This window comes from Mytilus trossulus, chromosome 2, assembly GCF_036588685.1.
Source record: "Mytilus trossulus isolate FHL-02 chromosome 2, PNRI_Mtr1.1.1.hap1, whole genome shotgun sequence".
NCBI lineage: Eukaryota > Metazoa > Mollusca > Bivalvia > Mytilida > Mytilidae > Mytilus > Mytilus trossulus.
Genome location: NC_086374.1, coordinates 58,833,209 through 58,849,943, shown reverse-complemented (window position 1 = coordinate 58,849,943; position 16,735 = coordinate 58,833,209). Strand labels below are relative to the sequence as shown.

Below are 16,735 nucleotides of genomic sequence, written 5' to 3'. Positions count from 1 at the left end.
GATCAGGGGTACAAGCGAGAAATTAAAGTTTCTAGCTGAAATCGCCGAACACCACCCCTGACAACAATCTGTGAGCTCCTATTATTGCGACTACCCCATTTATTTCCCCAAAAAAGGGACTGAAGACGATGAGGATAGAGACTGACCTCAATCCGGAGTACACAAGCTGGCCCTTCATATAAAAAGATCTAGCGAATGATATGTCAATGGTTACAGGTAAACTGGGGTTGCATTCATATAAGTCAATCGAATATATTCAGGGGAAAATGCAATAATGACTTTATAGATTTGTATGCGTCGTAACTTGGATCCTCCGAACCAAATATCTTGTGATTGACTGACAGATGGACGGACAGAGATAAAACAATATGTCCCTGTTCCGCAAAGAACCTTCGAGTTATGATTGCAAGGTCTGTCTCATACAAATTGGGAAAAATCTACAAAAATCTCCTAAAACCCCTAACTTACGCACTAAGGGATTCCAATTGCATCGATATGTGTTTATAAAGCATTTGTAAAGCTGCAGCCCAAAAAAGAAACCGAAAAGCATGAGAACATTTTATATTGATTCTTTATTCATGATATTTTTACATGCAAACCGATCTACAATCAAGACACCAGCACTTGTTGTAAAATGATAATCTATATTGCCGTGAATATCAGTTTCCGTTATGATGTTATTATATGAACAGTTGAAGTACACGTATATCGTTAACATCTTAGTACGAAGGGTTAACATTGGCTCTAAAAATCCTTGAAATTTTGATTCTGTAATTATAGAAAAATTTTAATTGAAAAATAAATGTTAAAAAAGCTTACGCCGGCGTACAAAATCATCAAGCAGTTTGACGCAATCCCTTTATCATATTACACATATTTTCGGTAATTTTTGGTTGATTTATGTATTTTTGAGTTTTTGTTTAATGCGAAATTGTCCATATGAATGGAATACCATCAATTCTAACATTACATTATTTAAAATATAAAAACTTGAATTGACTATTGTAAAACATTCTCAACAGATGCGAACTTGCAAAACATAAAATCTTAATTGTTAAACCTTTAATGTAAAATCATAAACGCCTTAAGCTTATAGACTACATATCAACTTTGTGACTTATCTTGCATTGTAGGAACAATATTTCGTCTTATAAAAACGTTTTATTTCTTATAGTTTAAGAAAAAGCTTTCTGAATGAAAAGGGAAGACACGACATTCTTTATTCATGTGTAAAAATAATCCATCCATCTTTTTTTTAGAAATAAACGGACCAGAAAATCGGTCGTTCACGAACTTTTACATGTGAACTGACCGTTGGGCGTAGTTTCTCTGTTGAAAATGATGAAAATTTTATATTGAAGTTGCTGAATTGTTTACCATATAGTTTTGTCAATTATAAAATTAAAGAAATCTTTATTTGTATTCATATACTAAAAAATGCATTTAAATGAATGGCATTGACTTATACATGTACATGTTATAGTTATCACTTATAGTCTTCACTCTTTTCGTCGTCTCCGTCATTATAACTGTCTGAGGAAATACCCCTGACGATAATGACCAGGTTTTCAATATAATTATTACTATTATCATAGTTTTTCTTTATCTTGGTCAATGTCATTCCGTGCCACTATTATGCATTCAATACATCTCACTCTACAGGGTCATTTGTATTTGTCGGAGATCACATTTTATCCTAATGAAATAGAGCATGTAGAAATGTGGCAGATATAAGTTTGACTGTATACACACTATTGACCTTGACTTTACAAATGTAAAGATAAGTATACATAAGTTTTGAGAAAGACAAACAATATCGGACGTTAAAATGAATATAACTATAGTTTATCGGATGCTTATGTTTTTTTTCTTATCATTTTTGACGATCAATATTTGCATTAATTATTACGTGTACCTTATTTCTTTATTAGTATTGAAAATAACGTACAGTTATATGGAACCAAAGTTTAGAGAACTTTTGCCTGTGGATAAGAAAGCTGTTCTCATTACTGGATGCGATACGGGTATGTCTATTATTATATACCAACTATAAGAGACAGGTTATTATGGTGAAGAACTGCATTTACCATAATACATTTTATACAATATTGTATTTTTTGTGTATAAAAACAACTATACTGTAGTCTTTCTTAAATATATAGATAAGCAGTATTATTATTTAACAACAGATGATAAGAGCACTTTTTTTTAGGACGTGGCAGCGTATTTATAATTATAAACACACCACAGCGCTAAATATAAGTCCTTTTTTACTATGAGACGGGAGAAAGGAATTACCATATATATCTATATCTCTATGGGATTAACTCATTTTCTCTATTATGTATACTCTTATGCCCATTATTCTCTTATTTTCTATTCTTTGTATTTTAGCACATCGTTATTCTATAGTCTTTATGTTTTTGGTCATTTTTTTCCCCCTGTAGATTGTTTGTTCATTATTCTCAATTCTGTAAACCCCATCTACATTTTCAAGCATGACCAAAAAACCAATATGGTGATGATGGGACTTTTTAACGACCTTGACTGTCTATACAATATGGTAGACATGCAGCAAACATAGTATATAGATACGCTGCACTCTTTCGGTTGTACAATTGTCAATGTCTCTTTTAGAGTCGTCGTGATATTAGTGTGAAGGTACAAAAAATTACGTAATACATTTATTTCCCTTAAAATTTTACTTAAAGAAGGTATTATATAAATGCAAAACATTCACTGATCATAAAAAGAAACTTTCAGATAATTTGACATTTTTACAAAATCTCAATGACTTTGCTATGGACGAATATACTTAATAAATAAACTACAAAATGTACATATATACAACAATAAACTACATATTCATATGTGTGTAACAGATGCTTATTTTTCTCAACAAATAACACTTTACATACAAAATGTACAACTATTTGCGCCTGTCCCAAGTCAGGAGCCTCTGGCATTTTTTATAAAATATTTTTATTTTAGTTTCTGTGTACAATATGGAAATTAGTATGGCGTTTATTATCACTGAACTAGTATATATTTGTTAAGAGGCCAGCTGAAGGACGCCTCCGGGTGCAGGAATTTCTCGCTACATTGAAGACCTGTTGGTGACCTTCTGCTGTTGTCTTTTCTATGGTCGGGTTGTTGTCTCTTTGACACATTCCCCATTTCCATTTTCAATTTTAACTATCGTAAAACATAGATCCATCAAAGATTACACATCAATAACGTTAGTGATCGCGCAGACGATAATACAACATTGTCAAGTTAGTGATCAGTCTCTATCATAAACGCCTTAATTGTATGGCAGTACAACTCGTTGTACTATCTTATCTTGTCTTTTCTGGTCGATTTGCAAACACCTGAACATTTTGCTGATGAATGACAACAATTCTTTGTAAAAGATAAAAGATTCTAATAAAACATTTATTTCCCTGTTTGTAAAAAATGGTCATGTCAATCAGACTCGATTCATAGTAAAACATCAAAAATGTAAACGTTCATATAAATTTTAAACGAATCATAATTTGAACAAACACATTTAATAAAACACAATTTTACTCAGCAGTAATGCTTTGTTACTATTGTGGTCTAACTGGACATACCACATCTTTTTACATGAGTCCCTAAAAAAAAATGTCAATATAAAAAAGAAAATGAGGTATGATTGTAAATGCGTCAACCCTTCACAAGCCACCAAATGACACATACTTAACAATTACAGGTCAAAGTACAGGTTTTAGCAAATAAGTCTGGTCTGAATTCAAGTCTGGTTATCAATGCATATTTCCTTGGCACCATGTACTTAGAAAATATCTAAGCGGAGATTTTGAAATTTTATGTATCTTGTACAGAATGTAATTGTATCAAAGGAATACAAGGCTTTCTGCAGCAATATATGACCAATGTGTCGTTTACATTTCTGATTCAACACAATGATGAGTCCATATAAGACGTTACCCACAGTGTTCGGTTTAGTAATGGTAACGTTTCTTTGCATATTTGAAACGTACACATTGAAATTGACCTATCAAAATTTTAAGAAAAAAATCAACAAGGAATCTCTATTGTATCGTATGCCCTTAATACAGCTGGCATTTTGATGGTTAACTTCTTACTCTGAAAAAATAGACCGTAACCATGACTGATTAGATATTTTTGACAAATAAACTTTATTTCCTAATAATCTTAACTTATTCACAGTATATATTTCAAATATTTTTCACTGCCCAAGCATGTTAATTTTTGCACAATTCTTATCCTCTAAGATGCTTAGGATTCCGTCATCACAAGTATCTAAGTCTAGGCATATATATATCGCGTGGAAACGGCCAGAACCAAAGCTGTTTAATGCTGTTAGAGAATAAATGTTATCAACACGCCTTCAACTAAAGTTTTCGAACTACAATTAACGAATAATTTTAGGGTCTTTTTATCCGTACTATCGATATCCCAAACATGTGTCTTTCAAGATGATTATAATGAAAAGTAATCCTCGTTCGGGTCAATAGCAGCACCAGCTACTATATATATACTCTCTTTGCTTCATCTACAATTTCAATTTCATTCTCATATTTTAGAATTAAATCTGCAGTTTGGAATTGTTCATTTTATTTAAAATTAAAAAGTGATCTACAGTCCTTGAATTATATTGAGTATTTTTTTCACATGCGTGTGCTCACATTGTTTTTTTTATTGGCATTTGATATAAGACATCAAATACTTTGACATCATCCATTTATTGTTCCATATTTTATAGGTTTTGGACACTTCATTTCTATTCGACTAGCTAAAGACGGTTTTATAGTGTATGCGGGAGTATTAGATTTAAATGGCAGAGGAGCAAACAAATTAAAAGATAGAAAGTTACCAAATCTGCACTTAGTACAGTTAGATGTAACAAATTCTGTGCACATACAAGAAGCTGTGAATCGTGTACAGAAAACATCCGGAGGTAATATTGGTTTATAATATATCGATCCACACTTATCTGTGTCCACACTTGTAATGGTCTATGAAATATTTTGTAAGACTGAAACTTGGAATCGTGAGGTATAGGTCAAAAGCTAAAAAGACCTATACGGATCCTGTTGCACTATAGAAGTATATATATACCTTAGGTATGGTACTCTCTGGGACTGATTAGTCAATAACAGTGTGAAGTCTAACATATATAGAGTAGTGCTTGACTGATCAAGATGTACTTTGTATAAATGCATTATCGGTATTTAGTCCTTTTGGTTTTTATACTTTCAGGCGTTTTATATTTATGTATTTCCAAATTATTGACCAGTTACTGTAGCGGACTTAAGGAAGGTTATTCAGGAAATATATGTTATATATGCACAAAACCAAACAATGTTTTTTTCCTCCACCAGAACTTGTAGTTTGTAAACACGCAGACATAAAATGACCTTGAGATTGTTTACTGAGAAACATTTCAAAGTGCACTAACCCATACTCTGTCATTAAAACACTCTCACATTTACATGTATAAGCACTTTGTAGTCCTGTTACACAAGGAAAAAAATAATTCTACAGTCCTAACCTTGATATCAAGACTAATTTTACGTATTGTTTTATAGTCTGTAAATGTGTATACGTAAATATTTATGAAGAGTAAATTATTTTTCTTTAGCAACGCTGTTGTGTACATGAGTATACCACCTATATCATGAAAATAAATATATAAAATTGTTACGTACCATGACATTGCACCAACCTTGGTAACAGTAGTAGATAGTATAAACTTTGAATAGTATTGTCAAGATATTGGGTATATATATGTCAGTGAGGTAGCAACCCAATGAAACTGACCACATATTTGTTTTCTAGCTGTAGTCTTATTTGAATTTTCTACATTGTTTAATCACATAATTTGATCTCTTGCACTTACCTAAATTAAAAAAATAAATAAACTATCGCACTTAATTTATGATTATTTTTGATTGAATGAAAGTCGCACATGAATCAAAACGCTTTATATTTTACAGGTTTATGGGGAGTTATAAACAATGCAGGATTTGGTATACCCGGAGACATCGAGTTCTGTTTACTAGACCATTATAGAAAATGTCAGGAAGTTAATCTGAACGGTCAAATCGCAATCGTCAAAGCCTTTCTACCAATGATTCGTAAATCTAAAGGTAGGGTCCATTTTCACGTTAAAAAATGTCTTTAAAAAACAAATTCTGAATAGACATATATTATCAACATGTACGGAATTATTCATTTCTTCATAAACAAACCCAACTTTTCTTCATAAAAAGCAAGAATGTATTCATAGAGTACACGGATGACGCACTCACACTATTATTTTCTTCGTTCAGTGGACGAATTAGGGTCGAAACTCTTACATTGGCATTACAAATAGAAATATCATATCAGAGGGAACATGTGTACTTAGTTTTAAGTTGATTGGACCTCAACTGCATCAAAACTTACCTTGACTGAAAGCTGTAACCTTATGCGGGACAGACTAACGGAAGAACGAACGGACGAACAGACGGAAGGACGAACGGACGAACGCGGACAAACAGACAAACAAACAGACACACAGACCGAAAAACACAATGCCCCAAAGTTTGGCATGATAATAAAAAATAAATAAATTAAGAAGTACTTCATAAGCGCTTGGATCTGACCGGTGGCGCATTTAGGAGGCACAGGGGACAAAGCTCCACCTTTGATTCACGGAGAAATAAATCATGAGTTAAGTTGTTAGAAATCACATTTTACCATTATTATGGACAATTAAACCCCACTTTCCATAGACATTGAATCTGACCCTCCCTGATCAAGGAATTCATCATCAATAGCCAACAAGCTAAACCTAAGGTATTATAGCTTGCCAATTAATCAAATCCTGCATTCATGAACTATGATGTGAGTTTGCATATGGTTGGATGAACGGCATTTGTAAATTGTCAATATTTTCAAATGCCATGAAGAAAGCAACCAAACAAGACAACTAAAGGAAAAAGCTGAAGACATGACATTTTTATTTCTTTATCATAATATGTCTTATCATAACAAAACTACGCGACTGCCATACAATTGAAAGATTTAGCTAGCTATTAAACCAAGTTTCATTCGCCATTAACTACGTAAGGAAATGCAAGTCAGGAATATGAAAATTGTTTTCCATTCGCTTAATTGATGTTTTGATCTTTTGGCTTTTTTTGGCAATTTGATAAAGTATTCTTTGGATTTTCATTGGGGTTCGGTAATTTTGATATTTTACTTCGTAAAATTGTTTGACATATATTAATTTCTTTTTAATAGGTAGAATTGTGAATGTATCCAGTGTAATGGGGAGATTTCCATGGCCAGGTCGTTCAAACTATGTTATTACTAAACATGGAATAGAGACCATGACGGATTCCTTACGATTAGAAATGGCAAAGTTTGGCGTCGGCGTTTCTATGATAGAGCCTGGAGCATTTTCCCACGCTACTGGATTTACGTCTGATGAAGTGGTAAGTCAAGGCATACCCGTAGCCAGGGGGGGGGGGGGGGGGGGGTTCGAGGGTTCGGACGACCCCTCCCCTTGAAATAAATAAGCACTGTTGAAGTCAACGTTCTGTTCGAATTGTGACTGGTAAAGTCAAGTTCGTGAGTCTAAATACACCCCCTCTTGGAAATTCCTGAGTACGGGCCTGCAAGGGTTTGTGATATAAATTCGTAAGGGCCAGCCTAATTTTCACATCAGATTGTGAGAGTTTTGACCAGGTTTACACTTCAATAATTTGTTTTGTTGAAATCATCATTAATTTATAATTCCGAAACAAAAAAGGTGTTTAGAATAATACCAAGATAAAAGAAAAATGCACCAATTAAGACTTACAAAACTGCACCGTGCGGATTTTGATACTCATATTCGTGACGTCATCGTATGTCACGGAATTATAAATGTTCAAACTTTCAGTTACAATCAGTGAAACTTACCAATGCAATAATGCTTGTCTCAATAATTATGCAACATTGAAATAATTTCCTGATTAGATAGTCATCAAGGTTTTGATCCTAACATAGGGTGCATTTCTTTCTAACACAAACGATGCAAACGGCTAAGCGCGCACATGTTTTGATCATTTGTTTCTAACATGCGTTTGCAAAGTTAACCAAACTATGCACTCGCTAAAAATGCGTCTACAGTTTGTTTCTAACTTCACCCTGATTAAACGATGTATTTGTTTTTACGTTTGTAAAAAGTCTGTTTACCAACAACATGTGCATGCATTATTGTAAGTTCAAACAGGGTCAGTAAACTCTAATAAAACGATGTATCTGTTTCTACTTTTGTATTTAGCGTTTATAAATCTACAACAAACGCCACACAACGTTTACAAATATTAGCAGTCTAAATAAACACACGGCTCAAAAATGAAATATACAAACTGGCAAGGTTATGAAATGACACGAATTCTTGAGAAATTACATGTATTATCCAAAATCGAAATATTTTAAAAAGCAACAGGACACACACAAAACACGACCAAACATGAAGGGTAACCATGTTTCATAACAAATAAATCTAAATAGTATACAAAGTTCGTATGCATTATATTTTATTCAAAGATGTGAGTTAATTTAGTGTATTTTAACCGAACAGAAATATTTACTTTCAATACAAAACAGGTTTAACATGATGAAAATCAACACACTTGAATTTGAGTTTATTTTTTATAGTGTAAGCAGTTGAAAAAATATGTTGATGATATGTGGAATGGATCTACGCCGGAAGTGAAAGAAACCTATGGTGAAAAGTATGCTTACTTGGTATACAAGATGTTCTTAGAGTTCAACGCCGACTACAAGGAAGCAAATGCAGAGAAAGTTCTCGTTCCTATAATGGATGCCATGGTTGATGCTTTAGTTAATATTCGACCTAAACCACGGTATCTTGTTCCAGGCGGAACTGGCTTGTATGACGTTTTTGCTGTAAGTTAATAAATTTAAAGATGTGGTGTTAGCTGGTATTTATCTTAAAAGCACTTGCTGAACATAAGAAAATGGACTACTTTTTGATATGCAACCCAAATAAACAGTAATATATGCTAGTTATGTATAATTATTAAGTCATATTTTTTTTCAATTTATCATGTTTAAAACTGAAACACAACATAAAGGTGCGAAAAAAACAACCAACCTCAAATCTATTTTATAACTTTACTTCAATTATATTGAACGTAAGACACAATATTTGTTTCAATAAAATATATCAACTTTCGTGAAAGTGAGAGGTTTAGCGATGTAAAACCAGGTTTAATCCACCATTTTTTTTACATTTGAAAATGCCTGTACCAAAGTCAGGATTATGGCAGTTGTTGTCCATTCGTTTGATGTGTTTTGTCATTTGATTTTGACATTTTATTAGGGACTTTACGATTGAATTTTACTCGGAGTTCAGTATTTTTGTGATTTAACTTTTCACCATTATCGATTATGTTTCTGTCCTATTAGCCAGTACTGAAGTAGATATACACAAACACATGTCGTTTTAATCCGTGGTTACCCGCTTGTTAAGTTTTTTCTTCTTTTATTTTACAGCTTTATCCAATCTTCAATCCATATTTGCCAGAATTCATCTCAGATTTTATCATAAGCCGTCATTCAGGATGTTATAAATCCATAGCTGAACAAACCAAATAGTCTGTATACATATGCTGTTGTAAGGGATGATGTTTATAGAAACTATTATACACGACGATAATTATAACGTATTTGATATATGAATATAGATAGATATCATCAAATAAATAGATATATTGACACAATTCCAATCTTCTCTTAAAATATTTTTGTTTGTTGTTATGGGTGCGTCTCAGTTTTTTTTAACTAGCAATGTTTTCGTTTTATTCCTGTTAGTACGCACATGAATGATTGTGTGAATTTTACAAAGTTCCGTGCTAAAACAGTTAAGACTTTGTACTTGTTTGGCTTTATAACTATTTTGATCTTAGCGTCACTGATGAGTCTTATGTAGAAGATACTCGCGTCGGGCGTATTGAATAATAATCATGGTGCCTTTGATAACTATTAAGACAATAGTGTATCATTAATCCAAGATACATCACAAACAAAATCCATATACCAAAATATCAAGGTAAAATATATAAGTAATGTTTACCAAATGTGTATCTATACAAGTTGACTTACAGCAGAAAGTTGAAGATAAAATTCTGTTCACATGAAGAAAAAAAAAGACGTGGTGTGTACAAATCTAAAGCATGTTCACTTACTGTTACAGTAGAATATATCAGCGTTGTATTATGGACCGAAGCGCCCACAGATCTGATCGAATAATTTAAGTTCAACGATTCTTTTTAAAAACAATGGAAAAAAAACAACAACAAACAAATTAAAATCGAACCATTCAATTGAAAAATGAACAAAACAGGTGGCACATTATTCACAATGCAGTATTATACTTGACTTGAAATTTTGGCTGACTTCTTGTCAATGTTTCCATTATCATATAAGAGCTGCAAGTCAAGCTAAATGTCGTGTTGAAAGGAAAGAAACAAGATGAGTTATAAAAATAAATTGCTTAAATCAAAACATGTGCTATGTCAATTTCAAATGCCAAAATTATTTTTACATTTCCAAAACACTGAAGACGAAAAGAGTCGTACGAAATTTATCAAATTTATATAGTAGTAGAAATTGGTGTTTGTTTAATGGAAAATATCAAATGTACGTCCAGGACAAGAATACACTTTATTTAAATGGCAGACTCGTCGCAGTGGGTTGCTTTTGATGAAGGTCAAACAATTTGTACTGTCATTTGAAAATGAGGGCAAGTTGGATAGACACACACCTCTTTGACATAAAAAGTTGTTACAAAGGAGTTTTTAACGACTGGCAGCATGGCATTATCACTACCCGAACCATCGAACTTTTACATTACGAAACATTACATTTATCCGACCGGAAACGACTCGTTTTAAAATTCAGCACATTTCATGACGTTTAGAGAGCAAAATACACTCACTCACTTACATTTCTGATTTAAAATATATTTCAAAGAATAAAAAAAAGTTTAAGTTCATCATGCTAAGCTCGAGAAAACAATACTTATTGATGATGGATCTTTCACGAAAACCGTTGTGATAAAACAGTATTTGTATTTAGAAAACTATCTACGTCGTCCTCTGCTATGTTGCAACTCGGATTTACTTAATTCGATATACACAAAATATCACAAGCGGTTATAAAAATCACCTCCACATTCAAAATGAAAACTACATTGCCTAAGCTCCATTAATATTTACATAATGATTCTATTCAATGTTATTGGATGTCCTGAATTTTTAATGCTTCTGAAAGACCCTTTCCTTATTTTTAAGTAAGATATCACTTAATTATGTTATTGATTTGTTCTTGGTAATAATTATATAAACCAAATTAAGCTTACTTGAGTATTGGAGAACGTAGATTTTATGTTCTACAGCCTAAATTACTGTACTTTTTTTGAAAATGTCGTCATGAGATATTACCTGTTGTTTTACTGTGTGTCTTTCATGTAATTTTGCCCTGTTTTTTACCCCCCCCCCCCCCCCCCGGCGTGGCGGTTGGGTAATTAAGTTTTACTATTGATCGTCTGATCGTCCGTCCGTCCGTCCTTACTTACGTAGGTCAAAAACTTGGAATCATATATGGGAAATGCAAGCCCTGGAATTTGGAATTAACTACCTATAATGTGTACTGCATTAATTGTTATTTTGTTAAAGGTGCTTAATAATATTTTTTTCTATTTACATAGCCCTGTTTAAGTCTTTTAAAAATAAAAAAAACAAAATTGTACTTGAAACTTGTACCAGAATATATGGGTTATAGAAAATTTTACAATAAACTTAGTCCTTCACATTTCAAGGTAACGTAAGCAATGTAGAAATTATTAGATCAATCATGCCTTATCGTATTCGAGATAAACTAGTTTTTATTTTATATATATAAGCTTGTTCGTTTGCTTAGCATAGACAAAAAAACAAATATTGTAATATGAGTTTCCTCCAGTTTAACGTAAGTTTGCCACAACAAAATGTTATGAAGCTTACTTAAATAATGCTTATTACCACCAACCACGGATAAAGTTTAATATTGGTAACCTCACTTTTACCCGGCTAGAAGGATATGCCCCTTCACAAATGAAAAAAGGCTGAATATTCCGTTTTTGCTTTCTTCCTTAAGTTTGACTCCAGCAAATGTTATGAGACTTATACATAATGATTATTACCACAAAAAACAGATTAAGTACAAATTTGGGTTGTGTCACTTTTACCCTGCTTGATTAATATTCCTTTATAATATTATATGCAAGCGGGGCATATCATCTTTCTCCCATGGACATATCCCCCATTAGATACATCAGCATGGCCACTCTGTGTTTACTTTGGTGTACTTCACAGATACATTAAAATATGTATAAACATTAATTTTCGTGGAATTAAAATGTCGTGGTTTTGTATCCAAAAGTAAGTTCGTGGGGATAATTTTTTGGGTTTTTAAGTTTAGAAAACAATTATGTAAATGCTCAATAAAGGTGATCTGAACGTTCGCTGTTGGGAAAAAAGGAGAAGGTCTGGTAAGGACTCATTTTGGCCTCAAATTTCAGTTTCATCTGACGAAAGATTTTGACCACTTTTTAAATACTTTAGTGTCTATTTCAATTGATTCAATTAGTTTATGTAAAAGATTTTCACTGATTTAGTCATTAAAAACGATCCGATTCAAGCTCAAATATGAAAAAATCTCTCAAATATGCCAAAAAACGTCACTTTTCAGATGGCTTTTGTCAAAATTGAAAGTGGCCGCATCCGTGTTCATCCACAACCTTTATATATGTTATGTATTATCATAAAATACAACTGACATTTCAATATTATGGATGAACACCAATGCGGCCACTTTCGTTTTACCCAGAAACCGTCTGAAATTTAACTAAAATGATAGAATTTTGATGATTTCAGTAATTTAGCATGACTTAATGGTGCTACAACCCGACATATGTGCATTGCATTGTCAAAAACAGCCCATATTTATGTAGCTGAAGTATCCAACTGTCCAATAGATAACTAAAAGTTTACGTTTTAACAATTTTGTAAAACTGTTATATTTTGGGGCCAAAAAGAGGTCTTACCGGACCTACTCCTTTGTCTATATGGGAATTTGTATCACAATGCAAATACGAGAACAAAACTGTATCGTATGCCCTTAAAGTAGGGACACAATCATTTCCACATTGCAACAACTATTCGAAACTTTAGCTATAATACTGTAAAATTTGGTGGTCACTCCGTTCTTATAGAAGCAGCTATATATATATACCGCTACATGTGGTGTCGACGGTCATGATGGGGTTCGTGTTGTTTAGTCTTTAGTTTTTTATGTTGTGTCATGTGTCAGGTGTACTATTGTTTGTCTGTTTGTCCTTTTCATTTTTAGCAACGGCGTTGTCAGTTTATTTGATTTATGAGTTTGACTGTCCCTCTGGTATCTTTCGTTCCTCTTTTATTAAAACTTATAGGCAGGTGGTTTTCAGACTGTTACATTCGTTACAAATGAACTGATGCCAAAGCAGGAAAGCAGGAGATGCTTGTTCACACTAAAAGATCACAATGATGATTGTTGAATGCATTTGAATATCTTAATTTAGAGCATTAGTTGACAAACTTTTATTCTTATGACATTTTCTTGTAATATTAAGTTATTACTAGATGGTGAAGACCATGCGACCCATATTTACTATCATAGCATGTTGGATTTGACTTTGATTTATGATTCATATTTAGTTTTATCATGCATATTGTAACAACTGAATAATCTATAAAATCGTGCTGCTGGTACCCACTGCAAGCTAGAATCCGCTGTTGTTATCCACTACAGCTGTCACGCTGCTGCAGGTATCTATCGCACCCGACACTCTGTTGTAAGTATCAAACGCATCCTTAAGTTAAGAGATTATTTTTGGAATAAAAGGTAAAATTGTTGTTAATTTTAGGAAGATTTTTGTAAAAGTGACTTCCCCCAATTAAAGGTTATAGATAGATACATTTTTTTCCCTATATTTTTATTGTTATATGTTGTATTATATAGGTTTTTGAATTATATAATGTTAGTTGTAGTATGTTATTAGTTTAGATTTGGAATGTATACTCGAGTTCTCGCTCGAAAAAAAACCCCACAGTTACGAAATGGAAACACAAAATTATACCCATTTTATGTATTGTGGGTGTTATCTCACGGACTTCCCCCTAAATTATTACCTAGGACGAGTTAATAGTTCTATAGCAGATTTACTAATAGCATCAATTAAGTTACCTGGTAATTATTTAATCAATTAATTGATATAAAATCAGATTTTTAGAAAAATATTTACTCAGCCAACAGTATTTAGGAACCGTAAACAACACATTTAACGATCAACAAATGTGATCAACTTAATGATGCATAATTATAATCATTTTCTGAGGGTCGACAGATGGTGCAACGGATTTGCTTATTAAGAAATATAATTTGTTAACTATGCCAGGGACGAGACGATTTCTCGTTACGACTTTGTTACGTAATAGTCTGTCATCATAGTACAGATCTTTCACTCCGGAATTTATATGTTTTTCGACAGTTTTCCTACTGTATGGTTAGATATTCTGGTACTCGGTCAATTACGATCTACCAATATAAGTGAGATCACAAGTTTAGTTGCTTTCTGATAATTTAGTTATGTATGGAAAGCATTAAACAGTAAAATGTCCCTTTAAATTTTACCGATTGAATTCTTGAATTTACGTCTTATTTACTTTGCTTTTGCTCGATCGAGTACAAGAATGTCCAACGATAAAAAAGGTAACATGTCGAAAACATATAAAAGCCAGAGTCAAAGTCGGTAACAGTCCTGTTGATGAAAATATTTGCTCTTACGCTACAGAAATTGGGGAATGACTAAGATCAGATAAAAGTGTAACCTTAGGAAAGGTGCTCTTGTTCAAAACCTACCTCTGTTCTCAAATAGAATATGTATGACAATTAAACCAAAACACCCGAAATGCATTTTAATTTAGGTTAATTTTAATTAGTATTCAATTTTCTCAATAAAAATATTATTTGTTAAAGCTTTGAAAAGCAACAAAATTCTAATAGAACACCGATTAGTCGGGTATCATTTTAGTATTCGTTACTCAGTGCTGCCGACCGATATTCCAGTACTCGAGTACTAGTTGACATCCCTAGTTTAGATATACACATCAATAGATGACTATGATATTTCTTGTTCTTTCATGGTGTTTGTCCATCGTCTTGGACTTGTAGAATATAATTGTAGGAGAATAACTATATGAATGAATTCTACTAATTGTCACTTAGAGACACTTGGTGTGCAGCTGTTACGAATAAAAATTAACGTTAAGGATTTAATTTTCATCGTTTGTCTTTGAATAATCACTGGTGGTAAGCGGATGGTCGTAACTTTACGTTACGACCATCTGAAAATCGGAGAGAACTCTAGGAATAAGTTTTTCTTTTCCGATTTTTGTGCAGTAAAGGGTTCATTTGAGCCAAACCGCTTGTCTCATATACACTTATCGTGAGTGCGTTGATATTGAAACCAAATTTGATGCATAAAATTATTCCAATTTTCGTTAAAAAGTCATTAAAAAATGTGTGATGATCGTAAATTCAACTATAGTATTTTGGATGATAGTCGTAACCGACCCAAGATGGTCGTAACTGGAGGATTTGGACGAACTTACATTTAAACAAATGGACGGCTTTTGGTCGTTCATGATGCAATTAAATCCACAAATCCACTTCGGAGTCCTGGACTTTTTGACGTGTTGTTTTAATTTTCTATCGATTATATAACGATCATATAGTGTGGTATATCATTGATATTAGTTCGAAGTATTGGTACGGAATGAAAAACGAATCCATGATGTCGCAATGAACATTGTGTTAATCTCATACGTATGAATATTGTTGATATATATTTTACACTGCTACACAAGCTGAATTTAAAAGTAAGATTAAATACAAGATTGTAACCAAGATAATATTACAAGGTTAGAACTAAATGTACTGCTGCAACTATCAAATACATATGCAGGTTGAAAATAATGTGTATGTTATATGTTTATATGGTATGAATGTATTCAGCTTTAAAAGACCAGTTCTATCTTTTAATATTATCCTGGCTACAAGCTACGCATACATGTATTTGATTCCATTTTTAAGTTCATTGTGAATAGACACCAACAACCTCCTACGTTCGAAGCCAACACAAGGTTCATTGCAACTCCATGGATTCAGTATTACATCCCATGTCAAGAACTTATCGCTCAAAACTCCTGTGGACTTCAACGGCACCCATCCGTAGTTACCAATTTGATTTCATTCAAGAAATTAATTTATGACCTGCATGTAAGTGTCTCTTAAAACACGGCTGTGATATTAATCATCCGTGTTATTTGCTCTATGGGATGTTTGCATAATTCCAACGAAGGCAATTTGGCATGGAACCAATAGTTGTTTTCAGGATTTGCTATAACCTCGAGTAATAATCATACATGAACTTCATCATTGGACATAACTGTGCACTTTATAATCACCTTAATTAAACAAAAAACAATACGACTTCTAAAACAAAACAGGCTAAAAATAAAGCGTATTTTCTTTAATTCAGGTACGGACCTGGGTATGGTCTAGTCTCGTTAACGACCTCCATAAC

General features: G+C 32.8%; 1 protein-coding gene across 2 annotated transcripts; it reads left to right on the top strand.

The window, feature by feature from the left end:
* The first annotated feature begins 1,652 nt into the window (after window positions 1-1,652).
* Window positions 1,653-9,788, top strand: LOC134705274 (D-beta-hydroxybutyrate dehydrogenase, mitochondrial-like). 2 transcript variants are annotated; one of them, XM_063564024.1, is made up of 7 exons: window positions 1,653-1,774; window positions 1,932-2,024; window positions 4,769-4,963; window positions 6,003-6,155; window positions 7,294-7,487; window positions 8,701-8,952; window positions 9,562-9,788. In XM_063564024.1, the coding sequence occupies exons 2-7, from the start codon at window positions 1,955-1,957 to the stop codon at window positions 9,661-9,663; spliced, it is 966 nt and encodes a 321-aa protein (XP_063420094.1). In that variant the 5' UTR covers window positions 1,653-1,774; window positions 1,932-1,954; the 3' UTR covers window positions 9,664-9,788. The 2 variants fall into 2 exon arrangements, with proteins under 2 accessions (XP_063420094.1, XP_063420093.1); XM_063564023.1 differs by lacking the exon at window positions 1,653-1,774 and having other exon boundaries at window positions 1,785-2,024.
* Window positions 9,789-16,735: the final 6,947 nt, after the last annotated feature.

Bases quoted from the DNA above. Each gene is read 5' to 3' on its own strand.
- LOC134705274 (XM_063564023.1), top strand. From the start codon at position 1,829: ATGAATATAACTATAGTTTATCGGATGCTTATGTTTTTTTTCTTATCA. The intron at 4,964-6,002 runs GTAATATTGGTT...TATATTTTACAG, and splicing joins TGTACAGAAAACATCCGGAG to GTTTATGGGGAGTTATAAAC. The intron at 8,953-9,561 runs GTAAGTTAATAA...TTTATTTTACAG, and splicing joins GCTTGTATGACGTTTTTGCT to CTTTATCCAATCTTCAATCC.